General features: G+C 46.3%; 1 protein-coding gene across 1 annotated transcript in view; it reads right to left on the reverse strand.

Annotated features, from left to right (window-relative positions):
- Window positions 1-24,918, reverse strand: part of CRACR2A (calcium release activated channel regulator 2A) — a 957,312-nt gene that overhangs the window by 297,600 nt on the left and 634,794 nt on the right. The window contains exon 8 of the mRNA XM_069628295.1: window positions 19,524-19,711. Within this exon, the coding sequence (XP_069484396.1) occupies window positions 19,524-19,711 (188 nt within the window). The remainder of the gene's footprint in view (window positions 1-19,523; window positions 19,712-24,918) is intronic.

Raw genomic sequence — 24,918 nt, forward strand, 5'->3', positions numbered from 1 at the left:
ACGCCAAGGGCACGAAGTGTGGGAGAGTGACACGGACTCAAGATACGGCACAACCTGGCGGCGGTTACAGAACAAGGCTCCCTTGTAAGCTGGTCAGTCAACTGGATGGCCCAGAGACGCTTCCGAAGGCTTACTTGGCGGGAGATGTTGTAGATGCCGGGAATAGCTGTTCCTGCTATTCCAAAGGTCGAAGCACCAGTACAGGCCTTCTGGTTCGATCAAAGGAGGACAGTGGCTCTCAGGACGACAGCAGTGCAAAGGAGGATTCCTTCAGCGGGTCACCAGCGATTCCTCGGTCCAGCCTCTTGGTTGCAGGATACTTGGCTCCTGTATTCCTTCGTTCGTGAGAACTCAGGAGATCGACATGGTAGTGGTGTTTCCAGCCCCCTCTTATCCACGGTTCCCTTCGCGCCAAAACGGAGGGGAGCCAATGGGAGATCTGCTCATCAAAACACATACCATACGTGGACCAATCACGGACCACGGTGGTCCCAGGCATTCATACCACCCTAGACTCTCTGGCACCCAGGATGTGTATTGGGACCAGACATCCCAGCCCACACCCTGGAGGCACACAAACGACATGTAGAAGCCCGCGAAAGCAACCACGTTTCGCGGGAAAGTACATGCCCAAATAAGGAAGGCCCCGGGTCGCTGAACCTGGGGAAGGTGAAGGGAGCAAGACAGACAGTGGACAGGACAAAGGAGCCTCGCGGCCTGGCCATTTTGGGAGCCAGGCCACCATTTTGGGTTCAGGGCAAAAACGTGCTCAGAACGCCAAAAGGAGCTCAAAATAAACAATACGATCGCTGCCACCATTCCAGTCCCTGAATGACTTGCACCGATCAAATACCATCCTAAAAGAGTATCTAGGGCCTGTAGAAGGCTAGAGACCCAAGAGAGCTGTAACTTAGCTTACAGTGCTCTCTTGTGTCGTGTTGCACTAAAATGGCGACACGATAAAAGAAACTACGGGAAACAACGTTCCCCGGCACTGACTGTCTTAAGGGCATGTCAGTTTCCCCGTAAGAAAGGAGCGAAAGCCCAGAGAAGTGCGGCAGAAGGCTGTACTTCTCTGGCAAAGTCAAGAACGAGGTTAAAAACAATAGCAAAAAGTTTAGGGGTTGCCACATGGAAGGAAATTTCCCTACAATAACGAAATCTTTCCTAACACTCGCCCCTCCCAGACTATGGACAGGGGGAACTAATCCACCCCTGGATGAGTCTCATGTTCAGGTCGGTTAAACATTCTGGACAACCCATCAGCATTGCTATGTTGGACACCTGGCCTATGCTCAATAGTGAAGTCGAAGCCTTGAAGACTTATGGACCACCTAAGCAACTTTGGATTCTCCCCCTTCATGTTCATTAGCCACTTTAACGGCTTATGGTCAGTTTGCACAGTGAAGTGGGTCCCATAGAGGTAGGGCCTCAGCTTCCTTAGGGCCCACACAACAGAGAAACATTCTTTCTCTACCGTGGACCATCTGAGCTCTCTGTCCTTAAGCTGGCGACTAATAAAACCGATAGGGTGTTCCTTACCCTTCTCATCTACTTGTGATAGTACAGCTCCTATCCCAGTGTCAGAGGCATCCGTCTGCACGATAAAAGGTCTTTGATAATCAGGGGCCCTGAGCACAGGGGCCTGGCACAAGGAGTCTTTCAAGCCATTGAAGGCCTTCTCACACTCGTCAGTCCAAGTTACCTTCTTGGGTTTCTTCGGAGTTGTGAGGGCAGTCAGAGGAGCAGCTATGGTGCCATAGTCTGCCATAAAATTCCGGTAATACCCCGTGAGTCCTAAGAAGGCTCTCACTTGGGTTTGCGTAGTGGGGGTAGGCCAGTCTTGTACTGCTTGTACTTTACTGGGTAGAGGCTGTATCCTCCCTCCACCTACTTCATGTCCAAGGTAAACCACTGAGCCTTGTCCAATCTGGCACTTACTAGCCTTTATGGTCAAGTGGGCTTTCTGAAGAGCCTGGAGCACAATCCCGAGGTGTTTCACATGGTCTTCCCAGGTGGCACTGAAAACTGCGATATCGTCCAGATATGCGAGACAGAATTCGTCCAACCCATTCAACACATGATTCACAAGCCTCTGGAAAGTGGCAGGTGCATTCTTCAACCCGAACGGCATTACCCGGAATTGGTAAAGGCCGTCTGGAGTAGAAAATGCTGTCTTCTCCTTAGCATGTTCTGCTAACGCTATTTGCCAATAGCCAGCAGTAAGGTCAAACGTGCTGAGGTACTTGGAGGCACCCAAAGTATCCACCAGCTCATCTGTTCGAGGCAAGGGGTGGGCATCTGTCTTGGTGACAGCATTCAGAGCCCTGTAATCCACGCAGAACCTCAATTCAGAAGTGCCTGCCTTTGGAACCAGAACCACAGGGCTGGACCAAGGACTACTAGAGGGTTCAATCACCCCAAGGTCTAACATCTTGTTGACCTCGGTCTTAATATAAGACCGTACTTTATCCGACATCCTGTATCCCCTACTTTTGGTAGGTACACTGTCTCCTGTGTCAATGTTATGTTTGCACCAAGGTGTCAAACCAGGGGACTGTGAAAACAGGGGGGAAAACTGCCTAAGCAACCTTTTCACCTCAGCCTGCTGATCAGAAGTCAGGTGAGGGGCCACTCGGACACCCTCAATGGAGCTATCTGAAGGACCGCCGTGGAACAGGTCGGGGAGAGGTTCTGACTCCTCTTCCTCAACGTCTGACGCCAGTAGCAGTGCTGCGATTTCGACTCTTGGGACGAAAGCCTTCAGCCTATTTACGTGGAACACTTTTGGAGCCTGTCCAGGCCTTCCAAGGTCCACTAAATAGTTTACCTCACCCAGGGGCTCCACCACTGTGTAAGGGCCTGACCATTTGTCCTGTAAAGCGCGAGGCCTTATTGGATTCATGATCAGGACTTGCTGACCAGGTGTAAAGTGAATTAAGGAAGCTTTCTGGTCGTACCAATGTTTCACCAGCGCTTGTCCTGCCTTCAACTTTTCACTAGCCAAGCCCATCAGGAGTACCATCCGTTTTCTGAGCCCTAGCACATAGTCAACTACATTGGTAGTAACAGGGGGAGTGGGCATCTCCCATCCCTCTTTGACGATGGCTAAGGGTCCCCGTACGGGATGACCGAACAGAAGTTCGAAGGGGCTGAAGCCAACACCCTCCTGTGGTACCTCTCTGTAGGCAAACAGCAAGCATGGTAAAAGAAGATCCCATTTTCTTCTCTGGGGCTCCTCCAGAGCCCCAATCATGCTCTTTAACGTTCTGTTGAAACGTTCCACCAGACCATTGGTCTGGGGGTGATATGCAGAAGAGAACTTGTAGGTGACCCCACATTCTTTCCACATAGCCTGCATATACTTCGACATAAAGTTGCTGCCACGATCTGACACAACTTCTTTAGGGAAGCCAACCCTAGTAAATATGCCGAGTAAAGCTTTTGCAACCGACTTGGCAGTTACAGTTTTTAATGGGATGGCCTCAGGATACCTGGTTGCATGGTCGACCAGCACCAGGATAAACCTATTGCCTGAGGATGTTTGCGGGTCAAGGGGACCAACGATGTCGATCCCTACCCTTTCAAACGGTACCCCCACAACGGGGAGCGGTACCAACGGAGCTTGGATTGTCGCGCCAACCTTACCAGACAACTGGCAGGAGGCACAACTCCTGCAGTGACTTTCTACTTGCACCCCCATCTTGGGCCAGTAGAAGTGCATAGATAACCTTTGCTTGGTCCTCTTCATTCCAAGGTGACCAGCAAGGGGAACTTCATGCGCCAACTGCAGGAGGAAGGGTCTAACAGCAAGGGGAACCACCAACCTCCTATGGTCTCCTTCTGTAGACTCTGTGGGCTCACTGTACAGGAGTCCACCTTCCCAATAAATCCTATGCTTCCCAGGAGGTTCACCCTCAAGCTGGGAGCAGGCCTGTCTCCTTAGGCCTTCCAGAGATGGGCACTCACGTTGGCCTTTACTGAATTCGTCCCTATCAGGACCTCCTTCAACTAACAAGTCTTTTAGTTCAGGATGGTCGTTGGGGTCGAACACTTCAGGCATCGCCACCTCCTCGTCAGGCTCGGGCGATTGACCAACTCCCTCCACCGCAGTGGTAGGCGAGCTCGGGGGAATATTCTCTTTCCCCCGTCGGGACTTGTTGACTCCTTTCGCCTTGGGTTTCCCCTTCGGCTGGGGCGGCGTATTGGACTTGGCCAATGCTGCCCGTGCTTGAGACCGTGTGTAGGGTCTTTCGGCAGTGTCTCCTACGAGCCCTAGAGCTCTGAGATCATTGCCCAACAAGACCTTTCCCGGGACGTTTCTCTGAATGCTCACTGGAATCCTAACTGCTGTACCATTTAAAGTTAGATTAACAGGGATCACGGGAAACATACGGAGGGGGCCGTCAGCCAACTTAGTGGGCATCAGAGTAGCTCTGGCAACTTCCTCTGAGTCTACCAAGGTAGAATCCACTACAGTTCGACTGCACCCACTATCCCTAAGAGCTGGAGTATCCACTCCATTGATCAGCACACTGTCTTTAAAGTAGTGCTTGGTATTATCCGGAATCCTAGCATACGCCTCTGCGACTTTAGGCTCCCAGGAACCCAGGGACACTAAAACTACCTCAGCCTCAATCCCGCTGGGAAACGAGTCTGAGGAGAAGGACGCTCCTGTAATCTCTTCTTCCTCGTAGGAGGAGAAGGCCAGATTAGCGGAGTGGACCCCCAAAGGTTTAACCTTACACCGGGGATCCCCCTTCACATGGTCAGTTGCTCCACAAGAAAAACAAGCCCCATTGGGTCTGTTTACGTAGGGAGGCTTATTATAACCAGAGTTCTGTTTCGGAGGCGAACCTCCGCTACCCTGTGAGTTCTCTTGTGTCTTACCCTTGTTTTTCTTTTTGTGGCCCTTTTGGGAAGAAGATTTAGCAGATTCCCCACCCTCCATATCTTTGGACTTTTTCCCCTCCTCCTGCTTACCAGGATGAGTTTTGTCCTTATGGGACACTCGATGTGACACCCATAAGTCTGCTGCCATGGCCAGCTTCTTAGGATCTATCTCCTTCGAATCGGCCAAGTGCTGCTTAAGCTCCGGGGAGGAAGAAGCAAAAATGTGTTCCAGCATGACAAGATTTATCATGCCGGCGAAGGTAGAAACCTTATAGCCTTCGACCCAGCCAGTTAAGTTTTTCAAAGATTCAGCGACATAAGATACCCAAGTACCACCTTCCTTTTTCTTATACTCTCGAAAACGCTTTAAATATTGGGCCGGAGTCTTCCCAAACTTTAAAATGAGAGTCTGCTTCAACATTGCAAAATCAGCTCGCTCAGCCTTCGACATCTCCATAATGGCACTACAGCCAGAATGGGGCAGTCTACTGAGCAACCACGCAATCTTGTCAGCATTGTCAACTTTCTGAACTTCGCATGCATACTCAAACGCATTTAGCCAGTCCATAATGTCATTCCGTTCCTCATACACACTGAGCAGATCTTTTGGAAACCGTGGATGAGAGGAGGCCCAAGACCCATGTCCAGGACCCGTGGACCCATTTGCAACCTGAAGCTTGGCCAGTTCCAACTGGTGATCCCTGTCTTTTTGTTTTTCTGCCTGTTCGATTTTCAGTTTGGCTATGCTGAATTCAAGCTCCTGCTGCCTAAACCGCAGCTCTTGCTTCTTGAATTCAAGCATAGCCTCCCCGTCAGCACTGGCAGAGGAAACATTAGACATTACATCCTCCCTGTCCTCGTGGTCGCGGTGGAACAGTGCGGCGGCAGAACCGTCGGTTCTGCCAGTGAGAGCAGCCCCACCACCTTCCGCACTGTCCTCAGAAGTAATAGCGTCAAGCTGCGCTTCTTGCCACGCCACGATTCTTTGGATCATTTCCAATTTTGTGCCTTGAGAGGAAACACCTCTCTCCGCACACATCTTTTTCAGCGTTTCTGATTTGGAAGCATTCAAAGTTAACAACGTACTTGTTTCCATACTGTGTGATAGGACTATGGCCTTTTTAAAGTTATATTACAACAATCCACTACGTGTACTGTTTGGAATAACCCGAAATGCCTTAGCCCGTGCGCAACACTGGATACCTTCAGTCGTATCCCACCGCTGTACACCAATTTGTTAAGACGGATTTCTGAACTCTGTCCTGGTGGCGCAGAAGTTCAGAAGGCCAACCTAATTACTTGGAACAGGGTAACCTCTGGACAAGCCAGACCAATCAAGGTAGCGATCGCGGCGGTCAAGACTAGGTCTCAAGAGGGGTGAGGGTGACTGAAAGCCCGCAATGAGCACACAAAGCAAGAGCGCTTACAGACTACTCCAAACAGGTGTTATATCAAAAATATAAACACATTTATTTTAAGGCCTTTAAAACAACGACCGTAGCAAGAAAATCACAATAACACAGTATTAAGCCAACACATACCAAATCAACACAATATATATACAAATACACAGTCGCAAGCGTTTAAAGCACGAAATATGTAGTCCACCTGAAAGGGAAGGAAAACAGGCAGTGCGATAATGCTTTCGACTTAGTTCGCCTTCATAGGCACCTAACTAGATGGAAGTCCGAGCCCTGCGAAGAGTGGAGCCTTGTGCTCAAAGTACCTGCCACGCCGGTGCCGACGGGCACAAGGGGAAGCTCTTCGGAGGAAGTCAGGCGGTTCACGTTAGTGCACAGCAGAAGAAGAACAGGGTCCGCAACTCAAGCGCAGCCTCCACAGCGGGCAGAAGCAGAGCGCGAGTACGGGCCAAAAGGGGTGCTGTATTACACAGCGGGGAACAGCAATGGGTTACTGCAGGAGGGCGACCAGATCCTAGATATACTACTCACCGGTCCCCGAAGCAAGCAGTCCCAGGCTTCTCCACGTTCGTATCAGCAGCTGGCAGGTTTCAGAAGAGCAGGGAATGCTTTGTAGTCGTGTAGATCAAAAAGACGTCCCAATCGACGAAACCGGCACAGTTTGTTGCCGCAGCAGGACAACGGAGCGGCCGTGCGTATCTGAGTCAAAAGTACACTCCTCCCTTCAGACTTGGGAACGCCAAGGGCACGAAGTGTGGGAGAGTGACACGGACTCAAGATACGGCACAACCTGGCGGCGGTTACAGAACAAGGCTCCCTTGTAAGCTGGTCAGTCAACTGGATGGCCCAGAGACGCTTCCGAAGGCTTACTTGGCGGGAGATGTTGTAGATGCCGGGAATAGCTGTTCCTGCTATTCCAAAGGTCGAAGCACCAGTACAGGCCTTCTGGTTCGATCAAAGGAGGACAGTGGCTCTCAGGACGACAGCAGTGCAAAGGAGGATTCCTTCAGCGGGTCACCAGCGATTCCTCGGTCCAGCCTCTTGGTTGCAGGATACTTGGCTCCTGTATTCCTTCGTTCGTGAGAACTCAGGAGATCGACATGGTAGTGGTGTTTCCAGCCCCCTCTTATCCACGGTTCCCTTCGCGCCAAAACGGAGGGGAGCCAATGGGAGATCTGCTCATCAAAACACATACCATACGTGGACCAATCACGGACCACGGTGGTCCCAGGCATTCATACCACCCTAGACTCTCTGGCACCCAGGATGTGTATTGGGACCAGACATCCCAGCCCACACCCTGGAGGCACACAAACGACATGTAGAAGCCCGCGAAAGCAACCACGTTTCGCGGGAAAGTACATGCCCAAATAAGGAAGGCCCCGGGTCGCTGAACCTGGGGAAGGTGAAGGGAGCAAGACGGACAGTGGACAGGACAAAGGAGCCTCGCGGCCTGGCCATTTTGGGAGCCAGGCCACCATTTTGGGTTCAGGGCAAAAACGTGCTCAGAACGCCAAAAGGAGCTCAAAATAAACAATACGATCGCTGCCACCATTCCAGTCCCTGAATGACTTGCACCGATCAAATACCATCCTAAAAGAGTATCTAGGGCCTGTAGAAGGCTAGAGACCCAAGAGAGCTGTAACTTAGCTTACAGTGCTCTCTTGTGTCGTGTTGCACTAAAATGGCGACACGATAAAAGAAACTACGGGAAACAACGTTCCCCGGCACTGACTGTCTTAAGGGCATGTCAGTTTCCCCGTAAGAAAGGAGCGAAAGCCCAGAGAAGTGCGGCAGAAGGCTGTACTTCTCTGGCAAAGTCAAGAACGAGGTTAAAAACAATAGCAAAAAGTTTAGGGGTTGCCACATGGAAGGAAATTTCCCTACAATAACGAAATCTTTCCTAACAATTGCCACATGTACATTGAGCATGAAGTAATGCAGATACATGTCTGGTTTGAGTATTCATGTACTTAGGTAACTCAGCCCTACATGTACAAAATATACAGTCTTGTGGAACTTTACTGATATATGTACCTCTCTGTGCACTATGAGATAACCTGTTTCCCTGTTTTATGAACCCCTTTGGGTTCTGTTGTACAGTCACACAGAGAACGTTTTTAGTTTGTTGTGTATTCTCAATAATGAATGTGTCCATTACCAGTAAAACAAATTGTAACTCACTCTGAGTGCATGCACTTCATTTTTTACCACAGCCCTGCACATTCTGTCAGTAACTAATATGCTGCCAGTGTGCCGTTGATGTAATTTAATTTGCACTTTGAATTGAATTGTTGTGCAACCAAATAGTATCCCTACAGGCAGGACCCTCTCTTGTTTATAACCTATGTTATCCCTCTAGCTCTATTATAAGCTGCGTGTCATCTGCATAGTTGGTGAAAAAAACTCCGGATTCCGTCAAGATATCACACAGAGCACCCATATACGGATTAAAGAGCATGGGCGAAAGACTGGCGCCCTGGGGCAGACACACCAAAGAGTATTAGAATGGGATCCGAAAAATTGTCTTCCCAGTGAACTCTGGCTCGACGATTAGTAAGGAAAGAGACGAGCCACTTCAGAGCCAGATCAGAGCAGCCCACATTGTCTCGCAAGGCTTTGACCAGTAGTTTGTCATCGACCAGATCAAATGCCGTGCTGAGATCCAGCAGCATCAGAATCCCAATTTTACCCTTGTCCATGAGACCTAGCATATGGTTCTGAAGGTCCAACATGGCCGTTTCCGTGCTGTGTGACGCTCTGAAGCCGGACTGTTGGTGGTGTAGGGATGCATATGTTTCTACATGATCCTGCAACTGCTGGGTGGCAATTTTATCTAAAATTTTAAGTATGAAGTTGGAATTGGTGATAGGCCGTAGGTTCCCTAGGTCCTTGGGATCCAACCCAACTTTCTTCACTAAGGGCGTGATGGTGACCTTAATTTCCTCAGGAACCATACCCTCTTTAAAGGAGGCATTAATGATTCTTAACAAAATGGGAGAAAATTGATCCTTATTTTGAAGAATGATATTGGGTGGTAAAACATTTTCCGCACAAGACGTGGGCTTCATATGACCAAGCACCTCCAATAGCTCTGTTTCAGTTATGGATGAACAAAAGGGTCGCATTACAGATATGGTGGTGATAGTCGTGATGGGGAATGCCGGCAGCATCGTCAGGCTGCAAATAGCTATGGCTTCAGCTCAGCTTGAAAAGGGATCACTCTGCAGTGGACATAGTCCAACATAAATTCAACTAACACAAAGAATTGGTGCATACAAAACAAAATATGACTGCCATGTAGTTTTGTGCATTTATTTTTCCCTAACTTCCGAGCACCACACAGCTCCCTGGAAACAGCAGAAGGCCGACAGACGTGAGCGAGATGGGTAAAGGCCCAGCTGGTGCTTCGGCCATTTCATCATCAACTGTCAAGGTTGCCATGACAACACGGTACACAGTTCCGAACTCCCCTTTCTCCTTTCTTTACAATAACAATGTTTTGGCATATTTTGTGGCTTACGCCACAAAGCGTCAACACCAAAAAGGAATACTCAGAGCACCAGAGAGCTTAAGTACCCAAGGACTGCGAGTAACTTATACTCACCAGAAAGTTAGAGAGTTGGAACCTTTTGTGGGAGAGATCGAAGAGCTGAAGCCAACGTTTCTAAGAAAGATTTGAGAAGTTGATACATTAGTGTGGGACTAATGTGCTGCTTTTTATTGTTGCAAAGAAATAATTCGAACTACTATCCATTGATCCATGGCTGTGATATGGTTAGGAGTTGATTTGGGGCAGCAATGCTGTTTTTCCCCTTTTCTTCCATTAAAATATCTTAGGTTGCAAGTGAGGGAGGGTCATGTTTTTTGTGTTAAGAGCAGTTGGGTTATGTTAGTTTTGTGTTGAATTGTAAGAGCAGGTGGGTAATGTTCTTGTGTTGAGTTGTATGGGCTGGTTAGTTATGTTATTAATGTGTTGAATTGTAAGGGCAGGTGGTGGTTAGGGTTCGTAGGGGCAGGTGGGTTATGTTCTTGTGTTGAGTTGTAAGGGCAGGTAGGGCTTTGTTCTTGTTCTATTGATTTGGAAGGGTATGTAGGTTTTTTTCTTGTTTTGTTGAGTACTTAGGGCTTGTAGGTATGCTGGTTTGATGATCTCTGAGCTGGAACACTACATGTGGGAATGGGTTTACTGTGTCGATGGCAGGACTGCCTCCCTCTCACATATGTGAGCGCATCTATACTAAACCATTCATAGCCATACTGGCCCATATACCTAAATGCCTTGCTATTGAACTATTTCTTAGTGAGCTGTGCCTGACTCCCTCATTACGAAACCATTTAGTGCTGTCATTGCTGGTGGTATTATTTTTTACTCACTTTTTACTATAGGTTTTCTTCAGACTCTGTTAAATGAGCAGGCTGTTGTAAACTACTATGGTCAAGCAACTCCGGGGCTGACAAAAACATGAAAAACCTTTGGTCTTTTCAAGAACCTGCCTACTGGATGTGCTATATGAAGAAGCCTTATATCTAGCATCTAGCATCTTACATCTAACAACGCTAGGAGGCGTAAACCAGCACTAGGTCTAAAACATTAGAGCATAACAAACCCCAGCCATCCATATCACCACTTTGATCAGATTCAAATTTACTGAGTAAAAACAGGTACTGGCTTTTGTTTCCACAGGATGCTGGTGGAGAAAATTAAAATTGCTATTATGTACTTCACAAAATGTGTAAATTGTAGCACTCTGTTACTGCAGTATTTGTATTCTTTGGGATGTATTAACCCACTTTTGCTCTGCGATGCTGCATCACTCTGTTATGGTGGTGCCAGAAATAGCAAAATGGCCGCAAAACCCTTGTGCGCGCCAAAACCCCTGAAAATCGCGCTTCTCAACCCAAAAAAAGAGGGCTGCCAAATCTGCCACGCATGCTGTCAATGGTGGAACAGAGCTCTCACTACTGAAATGTGTCACTGGGCTCCACAACAATTGAAAGTGGAGTGCAGAAGGAAAAAGCAGTGCTGTGCTAAATGAAACTCCAAATCTTGCTTTAGATCACTTTTTCTTTGCTGCTGAAACTTCAGAATGCCGGTACAAAACACCTTCAAATATTCAAAATCCTAGCTGGGTGCTATAATTCACTTAGTTAAGAAATCATTGCAAACTTACAAGTTCCTGAAAAGCTGAGAGCATAAAGAGATGTCCACAGCAAAAGTGAACTGCCTGTGGATCTGTCAAAAATCTCTGTGCAGCAGAGGGCTGCTGTGCTAACAGCTGTCAGGGGCCTGCCCGATTAAACTTTGACATGTATAAACTGAAAATCAAATGTTTGCAATCTAAGAGGCCTGTTACTCATAGTAACCCATATTGTAATTGTTTGATCCCATGGGTTAAAATCTTGAATGAGAATTCTAGCTGTATTTGATACAACAAGTTTGTTTTTTGCTAAGGAAAAGGCCACAGAATTTAACAATAAATGTAAACCTGGCTGAAGCTGCAGAACTTGAATAACAGGTTTTTCTCATAGAAGGAAGGTCTTTCCCACCAACAGGAAATCACGGAGAAGTTTTCATTACAGGGTAAGAAAGAACCTAGTCTACAGAGGCAAAAGGAACAATGAAAAGCTGCAGCTCCTGAAATTCGAAGTGTGAAGACAGTCGTAAATGGCCTCTGCAAGGAACAAACATGGGGGATGGCTCCTGGGCTTCCAGGGAGAGACCAAGGGGTGGAGCCAAGCGACCATTTGTTGCTTTAGAAGGACAAAGAACACATTTTAAAAAGACTGATAACTTGTTATCTAAAACTGTGAAAAATATAAAAATAACAGAGTTGTTGATTTAATTTCTGGCTGCACGGGTAAAGAGGCGGCAAAACCGAGTCACATGTTCTGGAAAGCAATGACAAGAAATGTGATTTTACGCAAAATGTATTTCGGCTAGAATTGTGAAACTTTATACACTTATTCCCATGTTAAACATGCACACTTGTAGAAATTTGCATAAAAATGTATGTTCATAGAGAAAAGGGCAAAATTCTGTGAAAAGTGGAGACAAGATCCCACAGTTACGGGGTTTTGAGGAATAGCTTCTATGTAAAATATGTAATCTGTATATGTGACTTTTATAGAGGTTGCACGTGTGGAAATATGTATTTTAACAAAAGTAGACTGTGTTCCAGGGGATAGGGGTGGATTCTCGGCCTCATAAAACGGCACCATAAAGATGACACTCTGTTTCTCCCCTCCTATCAAGGCAGAGAGTAGACTCTGACCCAATCACCTTTCAAAGGGGCAAGCTTTGGCTAAACAGGCCCACACACCCCCTGTATGATGTCATTTTATATCATAAATAGAGACATCTCACCACTCATAAGGAGAGACAGATTCACTCACTATCCTGATGCTGGCGGAGCACCTTGCTGCTGAACTCTACATCTTCCTTGCTCCAGACTCCAGAAACTTGGCAACGCAAAAGGCCTATTGCACAGCTGAACCATTTTCAGATAGGCCTCAAATTCCAGAACAGAACCCCACAAGCCTAAGGGGAAGCATCATAATACAGCCGGGCTGTGCTGTTACTGCTTGCCTGCAGTGAAATATCCTCAGAACCAAGAAGGGCAGATCGATCCAGTCCAGCACCTTGTAGATCCCGTCTAATCATGTGCCGTGCTGTTACCAGAGCACCTTGCTGACCCTGCCCAGTCCGATGTGCCAAGCTGTTTTTCCTAAACCAGATCCAATTCTCTGACCAGAACTGACGGTCCCATTTAAAAACTTATCCAGTGAGTATAAATAGGAATAATTGTGTCACTAGCATATATATTTTGCATAGTCTTATCCCTATTTTATACCCATCCTATCTTGGATTCAGAACCTGTATTGTTAGGAGCATCTGTGTATTGTCTGACCCCTCCAACCATCCTATCTTTCCTCCAGAACTAGAACTGTTAAAAAACGATCTTGGCGCTGACCTTTTTCTAATCTGAAGAAAGCGAGATTCCTTAGCAGGCAGTCACCCTGATCAAGTGACTGTGTTCCTGTGTGGTATTCGTTTTGTTCATAGTCATCCTACAGTGTAAGCAACCCATTTATCATTTTAAAAGTGTGCTCCTGTTTTCCATTCCTGCGCCTATCTCGAAAAACGACCTCTACTAAAACGTCTGTAATTCCCTCCGTTTTTGTGCTAGAAACAAAACTTCTGCTTGTAGCTAACATCCACAGCTTTCCATCGCACCCAAAACCGCATTCCAAATCAATGTGATTCTCCCGTTATTGCGAATATCACACAGTGAAAAGTTTGCCGGGAATTTTCGTTTTGGAAATTTTTACACGTGTAAACAGCTTTTAATTGCTTCCGACTTTAATTTTAAGATTTCAAATGTTTTCTTGGGATTAAATCATTGTTTGTGTTTGTGTGCAACTATCCAAAGTGGCTCCCATAAGAAGTTATAACAATTTCAGCAATGTTGGTGTTTTTGCCCAATCCATCCTAAAGATAACTTTAAAAGCCATTCTGACAGCTTGACAGTCAATTTTGTTTTCTCTTGTGTTTGAAAGGGGGAAAGTGGGATTGATATTCTGTTTGAATTCTGCCATTCCTGAATACCTGCTCTCTCCTCCTATCTCTTTACATTGCCTATTGGGGGTTGAGGGGTGTTCAGGGAGAACCTCTAACCACAGTGCTATCTGATCTGAACCCGCACAAAAGTATTTCTGTGCTGAATTGTTTTGCTCACTACTTACTCCTTGTTTATTAAAGAGATTATTCAGTGTTACCATACCCCATTGGTGATTGTTGTGTACCTCTTAAGACATATTATGATTAAATTGCAAATACATAAATAAATATTTACCTTTGCAAACCAGCCTGATTCCTGGTTCAGTGTGACCGGGGGGGGGGTTCCAGGAGAAGGGCGTGATATGAGTGGTATATCGTTCAGAATAAAGAACTTTTAGACAAAAACGAATAAGGATTTCAGTTGTACACTACATGCTAGGCGTTGACTTGGGTGTGTGCCGGATTGAAATCACTTACACTCCCTTGGACAATGCAGTCAAAGACAGCTTGAAATAAAAGACAAAAATGATTAGGCAGGAAGCTAGGGAAGAAGGGAAGCAATCTTGGAGAATTCTCTTCGGTAACTCTGAGACTGTCCCAGTCCAATCACCAGTCACATGAAATGTTCATCTATGTAACAGAAAATGACAATGACGTACAAATGTTACCCTCAGTCCTGATCTTCTAATGAGTGTAACCTTAAACCACTGTGTCACACTACCCTCACGTCTCAGACCTGACAACATGATATGATTGTCTTCTTTGTGCACTACCTCTGCACAAATTGAAGGATCTTGACATACAATTTTGACATAATATCCAAGCGTGTCAAGTGACATTAGCACTCATGTCCATGGCCTTTTGAATCAGCCAAAACATTAATCTCCTGCTTTCTAATACCCCTCCCAACACCCGAGGGAATGCTGCACCATCCAAATGAAGGGTGTTTGGAGTCTTTGCAGCTTCCGTCACCATGGTCACAGAAAAGAGAGTGAGGTAGCCTTTGGGTGTCAAAGAAGCAACAGTGGACCTCACAGTCCTCGTCTCAGGTACCACCTTGATCGTACGGCTTGTTACAAATACCCTCAAGAACACATCAACTCTTGAAAATGATTCTAAGGTTTGTATTAGAATATTTGAATACAGTCTTACTAATGGACTCATCCTCTCTCTCGTGGGTTTGGACCCCCCTGGTCCAGGCATCCCTAAGTCCCAAGGTATTAATTAGAGATTGGTAACCCCTACTATCTAAAGGAATGACTGGTTAATGATGAGGGCCTAAAGGCAACTGTCTTATCTCTCTTACTCCCTCTAGGGTCAATCTAGGGTCATACACTCTCAATCCTCTCACCCCAACGAATCTTTCAAACTCCCACTCGTCTTCTCTCTCCTCCTACTCCTGATCATTCCATTGCCTCTCCTCTCTCTGCCTCTGATCTTGCTAACTTCTTTTCTAGTAAAGTCCTCAACCTTCACCAAGACAGCCTTTCGTCCCCTTTTTTCTCCCCCCATTGGCTCCTGCATCCTCCTCCCTCTACTATGTCCCCCTTCACTCCTGTTACTCAGTCTGAAGTTTCCCTCCTCTTATCCAAAACCCATCCTTCCTCCTCCCCCTCTGACCCCATTCCTACCTCCCTTATTCCCAAAATATACCCCCTCCTCATTCCCTACCTTACCTCCTTCAACATTTGTCTAGCTACATCTACCTTCCCATTCCCCTTCAAACACGCCACTATCATCCCTATTCTGAAAAAAACATCTGCTAACCCCCATCTAGCCTTTAACTATTGCCCCATCTCCCTTCTGCCCTTTCTCTCTAAACTTCTCGAACGCATTGTCTATTCTCAACTCTCCTCCTTCATCTCCACGCTCTCTCTTCTCCCTCTTACTCAATCTGGTTTCCGCCCTCACCACTCCACTTAAACTGCCCTCACTCCTGTTCTTAATTCTCTCCTCTTGGCCCGCTACTCTACGCACTCCTCCATACTCATCCTTCTCAACCTCTCTACTGCCTTTGATACTGTTGATCACCCTCTACTCCTAAACACTCTCTCATCCCTTGGCTTTAAACACTCTGTCCTTAGCTGGTTCTCCTCCTATCTTTCCAACCCCACCGATGCTGTTTCCTGGGGCGGTTGCACCTCCCTATCTATCCTTTCAATCATGGCATTCCCCAAGGTTCTGTACTTGGCCCCTTTCTCTTCTCACTCTACACTTCCCTTCTAGCTCCCCTCATCTCCTCCTTCGGTTTCTCACACCATTTCTACGCTGATGACACCCAACTCTTCCTCTCCTTCTCTTCCTTCACCTCTGACATCCACCTAAGCTCTCTTCCTGCCTTTCCGCAATCAAATCTTGGATGTCCTCTCACTTTCTAACCCTCAATACGGACAAAACAGAAGTTCTTTTCTTCCCTGCTAACACACATCCTCCTCCCTCCCCCCCACATCTATTAACTTCCCCCCTCCCATCTCCCCATGCCTGCAATCTTGGCTTCCACATTGATTCTAATCTATCTCTCTCACTGTCAGATCTTGCCGCTTCCACCTTTATAACATCTGTAAACTTCGACCCCTTCCTAACCTTCCATGCTACTAAACTCCTAGTTTCCTCACTCATCTACTCTAGACTCTTCTACTGCTCCACTCTCCATTTTGATCCCCCTTCTGCTCACTTAACCCCTCTTAATCTATCTTCCACTCTGCTATCCGTTCCCCCTTTCTTCTTTCACCATATGATTCCATCGCCTCTTCTCTCTCCTCCTTAGGTTGGCTCCCCTTTCACTCCCAGCTCAAATGAAATGTTCTCTGTCTCGTTTCCAAATCCCTCTATGGTCTTGCTCCGCCCTATCTTTCTTCTATCCTCACTTTCTACATCCCTTCTTGCCCCCTCCGCTCTGCCGAACATTTCCTGCTCACTCCTCTTCCATCACCCTGTGCCCCATCCCGCTTCTGTTCCTTCCAACGTCTTGCTCCTTTCCATTGGAACCGTCTCCCTCTCCCTATCCGCTCTATCTCCGCCTACCCTTCTTTCTGCACTTCTCTAAAATTCCATCTCCTCCAATCCCCTCCCTGGCATCTTCTGCTACCTCTCTCTCTTGATCCTACCACCCATCCCAACTCCTTCTTGTTGCCTCTCTCACTACTGTCTTACACACTCGCGTTACACCACAGCATTCAAGTAAATTGTTGTAAATTGTTGCATGTATTGCTTTCTGCTACTTGATTCACATGTTGTTTTACAATGCTTATTGTATTCTCTTTGGTCCTCTTGTAAAGCGCTTTGGCGTAAAGCGCTATATAAAAATGTAATAAATACAAAAAAAAATACAAATCCTGGTGGATACTAGCCTCGGTCACACAATACAAATGTTATCAAGAAGTGGTGCCTTCCATTCAACCAGGTCTTGTTTGATCTTTGTATCTCAAACTCTCATGTTCCTTTCCCTGATGCTCTTTCCTTACTTTCCCCTTCCTTCTGCACTCCTCTCTTCTCTTAGCCCTCTCCTCTCTCCATACCCCTCTTTTCCTTTCTCTATCCCTCCATGTTCCTCAGTTTACTACTACTCTCCCTCGTTCTCTACCACTCTCCACTCCCCTCCCTCCTACTCTCCACTCCCCTCTCCTACTCTCCACTACACTCTCCTCCATTCTATAATACACTCCACCCCTCCCTCTTTCACAGTCACCCTCCTTTCACTTTCTCATGCATCTGATTCACCCACTCCCATGATTCCCCATACACTTAACCTCAGTCACTCCCTTCACCCAAATATAACTCTCACACCCAAATATAACTTTCTCTCAACAACCACTACCCCACCTTGCACACAGTCTCTGTAATTCTTCTCCATGCTCTGCTGCACCGTCCTTCCTCCACCTGGTCTCTAGCCGCGCCTTCTTCTCTCTTGACCTCACCTGAAAAACCCACACTCATAGGTTCCTTATGTCCCCTTTCTTTCTCCTCCCACCTTCTATTGGTCCTGGCCCCCAACTGGTTCCTCTAGCCAATCTACGTCTTTCCTCCCACAGGGGTTGGGACATATAGGTTTAAGGCTTTAAAGTGCTTCTTAAGCCCCGCCCACTTCTCAAACGAGGGTCCTGCAGTGTTTCAGGATGGCGGCCCACAACCAAGAGTCCATTTCATAGTCTTTAATCAGGCAGTCTGGAGCATCTGATTCCCCGATTTTCTGAACGTACCGCTCCGTTGCCTGTGTGCTTGTAGACTCTTCGGCCACGGGTGGCCTGTGTGTTTCATCGTTTGTTGCAAGGATTTCTGGACACTGCAGTCCAGCAACAGAAGGGAAACAATACTGGCAAGCATTTCGTATGGCAGGTATGGTGTATTAAAAAGTGGCACTTCTAACACGGCACATGGGGAGTGGATAGAGACTGGAGCCCCCTTATACCTCCAGCCCCGCCTCTGGGGCAGGACTGGCTCTGGCAAACTCCCTTGTGGTGGCCTCTTGCCCCAGTTTGAAAGAGATCCACACACCCCTTCAAAGGGTCAGATCACAGAGCCTGGCACAGGCTAAAGAGCCTCATCTTGCTTTTAGAATATAGGCACTTGGGTGAGTTGAGGAGCTGGGGAGGGTGTTTAGGGTGACTGGGGACCACTTGGATGCAAACCGTTGAATCGTTCGAAGACCTGAATACAGAACATACTCATACTTGCCAACATGACCCATTTCAATCTCTAGGTGCTTATCCAGTCAGTTTCTTTCTTTGCATTCTGGGACATGTAGTCCGAGTTTTATAATGGGAAAAGTGTAACAAGAAATCCCAGAATGCAAAGAAAACCAGACTGGATAAGCACCTACTGATTGGAATGGGTCATGTTGGCAAGTATGCATACTAGGTTCTAAGACTCTGGAAACATGCTCATATTAAACCTTGAAAATGGCCTTCGTAACAGTTCTGTAGGTAATAGCACTCATTTGAGAGTGCATCAAGATCCCAGAAATCCCAAATCTTGACATGTAGGTTGACATGCGTTTAACTCTAGCAGCACTCGGTCCCCCATACAGGGACAGTGGGCCTTGTCAATAGACTCGAGCCCCTTCAACACACACCAATAGATTACCTACCACTAAAGGCCAAAAGGGGACACAAAAATAAAAATCAATACTGCTTTCACGAGCAAATATGTCAGAAGAATGTGGATATCCAATAGTGCTTTACCAGTAACGCAATGTAATAATAATGCAGATAATGCGCTGTAATATTAACACTGCATATCCCCCCCTGCAGATGGCCGCATGTTCAGTGTCAGTGACTAGGAAACAAACCAAACTTCTCCCTCCTCATGTCTCCCAACGATAACCGCACCACCAATAACATATGCATGTAGATAACATAGCACATGGCTGTGATGTTGAAGGTTTGTCTTTGCTTAATGAATGTTGAGGCACAAAAGAGGTTGTATTACGGGACTATGTAACGAGTAAGGGGGGATAAAGCAACGGGACACTTCCTGGGGTCAGTGAAGAGCAGATCATTCACTTTTTAAATCCAACTTGTAGAGAGGAAATCTCAAAAATGGGGTGATCTAAAAATATGAATTTTCCTTACGGCACAAGAGAAACCATTTTAGCGTCACATTGACATGTCAGGGAGGAGTCCCCTTTGTGCCCAGGTTCACCTACTTACATGTCTCTTTCTTCGTGCAGCTGGGACGCTTCTTCCTGGAGCATTTGTAATTGCCGCTGGGCTGTTAATAACTCCTGGGTGCTCCTCTCCAGCTCTGTCCTCATCTCTTTATTGGTCAGCTTCAGTTTCTCATTCTCGACTCTGGTTTCATGCTTGTCAATGTTCAGGTCTGCGCACTGCTTTTCCAACTGTACATCGAAAAACAACAAGAATGAACTAAATCACATTTTAAATCGGTCCAGAGCCGATGAACGATTTGACGAGGTAGAAGGTGTGTGAACCTTGGCACATACAAACCACTCAGGCACTGCTGTATTTATTTATGTTTCTAAAACCTGAACACTGGAAAAAAGCTCCGAACAAAAGACAGTCGAGACCCAGGATTCCCTTCCCCCCACTCATAGAAAATACTCAGAAATAGTCTGACACTTCCACTTCAGATCCCAAACAGACACTTCAATTAAATGTTGGTGTTATTGACAACATATTGTTCCAATATTTGAACCAATCATCTACACTATGTATCGGTGGCACACCAGCTCACACCACAACCTTTTCACATATAATGAAGTGGCATTAAAATGAAGGGGAGCCCATGGTAATATGCTCATCTCATATGCAATCACTGAACATGTAATCATCGGTCAATTTCTTATTGTGTACTTACTTTGTGTGCACCAAAGAAAGCAGCCATTCAGACCCACCCTGGGAAAAATCCCATATACTTTTGCAGGCATCAGCAAAGAGCCAATGGAAAGTTGTTTGGGGGAACCCAATGTGTCCCCTGTGTGGGAAGGTTCAAAGACTGCCTGTTTCATGCTTCGCCAAACCCTACTAAAGAAATGGGACTATGGATGCTGCTACAGGGACGTGCCGATCAGGCATGCTATCCAATAGAGAGATGTATTGGTAGACCAAAATGTCAAACGACTACAAGAACCCACACCCCCAGTGCCAAGGCCTTTTTGGTGATTTTGGTATATCGCCATACAATGCCTTCTAACGTTTTCTCTTTCATTAACCCCTTAAGTGCCAAGGACGAGCCATCTCGTCCTTGGCAACATGGAGGTAATCCCAAGGACGAGATACCTCGTCCTTGGCATTTAAGGGTTAAAATGTTATGCATGTAGAAAGGGGCCCTAAGAGTGTGGCTAAATCCTGTATGTCCAATCGAGGAGGAGGCGATTGGACATACGCCGGTTACATGATTGATATACCTAGACCCTGGGAATGCAAGATGCTGTTTTGGTATTCTGATTGTATCTAAGACCGAGATTGTACCAGAAGCGTGTGTCCATATATTAAAATCCCTTCAGTGTATCTGTGGCCCAGTGTTCCCCTAGAAGACATAGAAACTCACTACTATTTTAGAGTGGGACACATGTCCTCATCAGGCCAACTGAAGGGAGGCAAAGTGTCCTATTTAAGCGTGAGCCTACAGAGTTAAAGAATCCAGCAAAGTCTCATGCTTGTCTATAATGACTTGCTACTATCTTGTCTCACTTTTGAGTGCGTTTGTTACTGTACGTCTTCATTTCAATTCCAAAACACCACAATGTCCTTGATATTTACACATGTTCACGAAAACAAAAAGAAAATCAGATTAATAGGCAGCTCAAAGCTTCTGGCTCCATTACGCTCATGACGCCATCTTAGGCACGTACAAAAAACATTTGTTCTGTTTAAAAGCAGAATTAATCTCATCATGTATCAAAAAATCAGCCTGCCTGTGTCCAAGAATGGCTGTCAGCCGGCATGATCAAAAGTAGAGAGAGTTTACAGAGCTCGTTATTTATCCTTTGTCAGGTGTCAGTTGTCCAATTTAGTCTTGGTCACATTACTTTGAAACCTAGTACTTGTAACTATACATTTATAAAGGCAAAAACACTGAACGTGCAATAAAGACTTTTAAAATTATATGGTCCTAACGCCTGGACATGCAGAACACTACTTTGAAAAAAGTGTGAATGATCAAGAAGTGACCGTGGCTTGTCAACATTACTAGCTTTATCAGAATTCCAAATGTCCTCCTTAGCAGGTAGATTTAATTCAGGTTACTAATTTGTGGAAGAAAAGAAAACCTGGTATATTGTGAATCAATTAAAGGTATCCTAAAGGGTCATTCTAACCAGTTTACTTACCAGTTTACTAACCAGTTTACTAAAAGCAGTTGGCATTGTCTTGAGTTGCTGTGACTTCATATCCTCTGACGTCACTTCCTATGAGGGTGTGGATTTAATATACTTATTAGTCTTGTGCCCTGTGTTTTCCTGAAGCCTTGCTCACATTTAACAAATGAACGGCTCATAATGAGAAGAGAGGTAATGCTAAATCCGGCTGTATTTGCCAAATACCGCAATTTCTACTGCCCTCCCCCATTACAAGGCATACTGTATTAGTTCCAGAGGCATTTCAAAGGAATACCACCAATATAAAATTCCAACCTATTATGAGTAGGATTATAAACATTATAATATGGATATAATATGGTGAAGGGAGTGACAAGGGAGCAGTCTGCAGTACCTGCCGGGCGAACTGCTGCATGTGTCTTCACTTTTCATTGTTTGGAGGTGTGCGCCTGGAGGCGTGTGACGAGCTTCTGTGAACATTTAATCACTTTCCCCCGCGAAGCGGACCACGAAGGGAGTGACAAGGGAGCAGTCTGCAGTCCGCGGGACCGTGGGCTGCGCCGCGCGGCGCGGCAGAGTTTTCACAGGTACTGTGTCCCTTTGACCTCCTCGGTCTTCGGATCTGCTGTTCTTTGCTTTGAACTACGTTTGCAAAATGGGCTGATGTTACCAGCGAGCTTTGCATACTTTATTTCTTCGGCGAAAATTTACATTGACTAAACCTTCTCTGCCTGCATTCTGCCTGACGCTCCTTTTCTGCATGCATAGAGCTCACTTAAGCAATTACGAACCTGGCTTTCCGCACATGATTTGCCAGCTCCAAATCACAGCAGCCGATTTCCTCTTAGTGGCGATAGCAGTACCCGTGTGGATCAAGACTCTCATTGTGGAGAACTAGAGTCTCTACACACAAGGTGATGTCTCCCTGCCGTCCACCAATTGGATCTGCCTTGTGATTTCAGTCGAGTGGAGGGGCCCCTTGGCAGACGGTATCCCGGGTGTTCTCTCTAGTTAGACCACGATTAACGCTTGGGTTCAGCCGTGAGACTGCAGGGCTTGCCCTTTGATCACGGCTGCCCACCTACGGATAAGACTCTCACTGACTGGCTCTAAGCAGTAGCCTTAAGGCTGAGGGTCTGCCGACATCAGCCCTCCACCCCTGCAAAGTTACTTTGAAGTTGACCTCCTGGAATTACTAACTGATTGTGATTGCCTAACCATACACGTTATATGCCGTACCAGAAGCAAGGCCAGCAATCGAATTACAATCTTCGGAAAAATAATAACAACTTTCCCTCCAGGGGAATAAACAGCACCATGGGCAAAGCTAAATTAAAAAGGAAAAACCTCCCTCCAAAGGAGCAATTACTGACTTTTTTGCACCTAATGCTCTCCCAGAAGAAAACTCCACTGTAAGGGAGGGAGAGGAACCTATGAGTAATATTCCCGCGGTTCCCCAAGATATTACTAATTATAGTGATATAGACAATAATTCACTCCTTGATCTTTGCCTGTCAATGCAGAGGGCTATGACTCCAGCTCAGCCGCGTTTGTCAGGAAATAATTCACAGCACCCACAATTAAGTGCACCATTTCCTAAGAGTGACCCAACTAAAAGACTATCCGCATCCCTTAACTTAGCTCCTTGTCTGGAGCCTTCCGTTCTTGGAAATCCTAGCGACTCTAGCAGAGCCTCTACCTCAAGTACACCGGCCCTGGCTGAATTGCAGTCCTCAGTGGCCTCTCTTCAGTTCGCTTTCAAAATTCTCCTGAAACTGTGTGGGCGTATTCTTGAGACTACTCTCACTTTTGCAGCAAGAGAAGGAACTAAAGACAGCCTGATTCCGAAGCACCCGGACAATAGTCCTGCACAACCGGCTGCTGAACCAGCACCTACACCTGCACCTTCAGATGAATCAGTGGTATTTTTCTCACGCAGACAACGAAGACTGGCAAGGAGAGCTGCCATGAACAAAAAACCTTGTGTGATAGCCTCTCCCTTACCTGCGACTGCCCAGTGGGAAAACCCTCAAAAAAGGCTAAAAAGAAAGCTAGTAGAGCATTAAAACGGAAAGTGAAGGGCCCTGGTTCTCTTACAAGCTGGCTAATACCTGACAACGTGACAAATCTATATGTGTAGAAGAAGATTTACATGATCTAGAACCATCCCAACTTAACAACGACGCAGAGAAGATTTTCTCGACCCCTAATCAAGAACCATTTAGGGGTCCTTTCGCATCGAGTATGACCAACTCCACTACTAATAACTAATAATGAGGCCCCTCAAATTCCCTGTTCGAATAACCGTATATGTATCATTAAAAACTTGTATCAGCAACACGAGCAAAATTGGCTTACTAGATCGGCTCTTATGACCAGGCTTTACTCTGTCCCCCAACTTCGTGTCCTTACTTCCGCAGACTTTGAATACTTGGAACCTTTACAAGTTACCAATCCTAATGTTTCTGCGATCCACTGTAAATTCTTAGTGACCGCCCAATTGATGCAATATTTTAAACAAGATTTGCTGGTGGTAGACATCGAGATTGACGCCGATCCAGATGCGGAAGATCACATCTGCCCACGCAAGGCGATCCCCTCACCGAAAAAACCTTCTCCAGCCTCTATTCTACCTAAAAGGGAGGACGTTCAGATTGCCGATGTCCAGAAAGTCTTGAGCTGGCTGGCTGAATCCCTCCCTCTAATTATAAGTAAACAATGAGACTACACAATTGCCTCTTGGAATTGGAGAGGCTTCAATCATCTACTTGCATCGGAAGGGTCAGCAGTCATCCTAGCTGACCACCTTTGTATATGTCTGCAGGAAACTTGGTTGGTTTCCCCGGTGATCTTAAATGGCTACTCGCTGTACCAGTCCTTTGCTAAGAAGGGGCCTAGAGGCAGACCTTTTGGGGGAATCATTGTGGGAGTTAGGCATTCAGTTCAATCACATCGAATCACCACAAGCCAATCTGATAACATCATAGCTGTGGAAATGGTGGTTCCTAATGGCGCCACCTATGAAAGAATACTACTCATCACTCTATATAATTCTCCAGGTGCCGCTTGTAGAGGAGTTATACAGGAGGCTATACATGAGCTACTCAGCGAATGGACAATGATATTGGGAAATAATTCAGACATACTCACAGGTGACTTTAATTGCCATATAAATGGATTGAAGGGCACCACTGTTAATCCTCTACTTCAACCTAAGGGGCTAATGTTGCACAACATAGAAGATCCTGAAGGCTCAAATTGGCTAC

The sequence above is a fragment of the Ambystoma mexicanum genome, chromosome 12, assembly GCF_040938575.1.
Source record: "Ambystoma mexicanum isolate Mex_15411 chromosome 12, UKY_AmexF1_1, whole genome shotgun sequence".
Lineage (NCBI taxonomy): Eukaryota > Metazoa > Chordata > Amphibia > Caudata > Ambystomatidae > Ambystoma > Ambystoma mexicanum.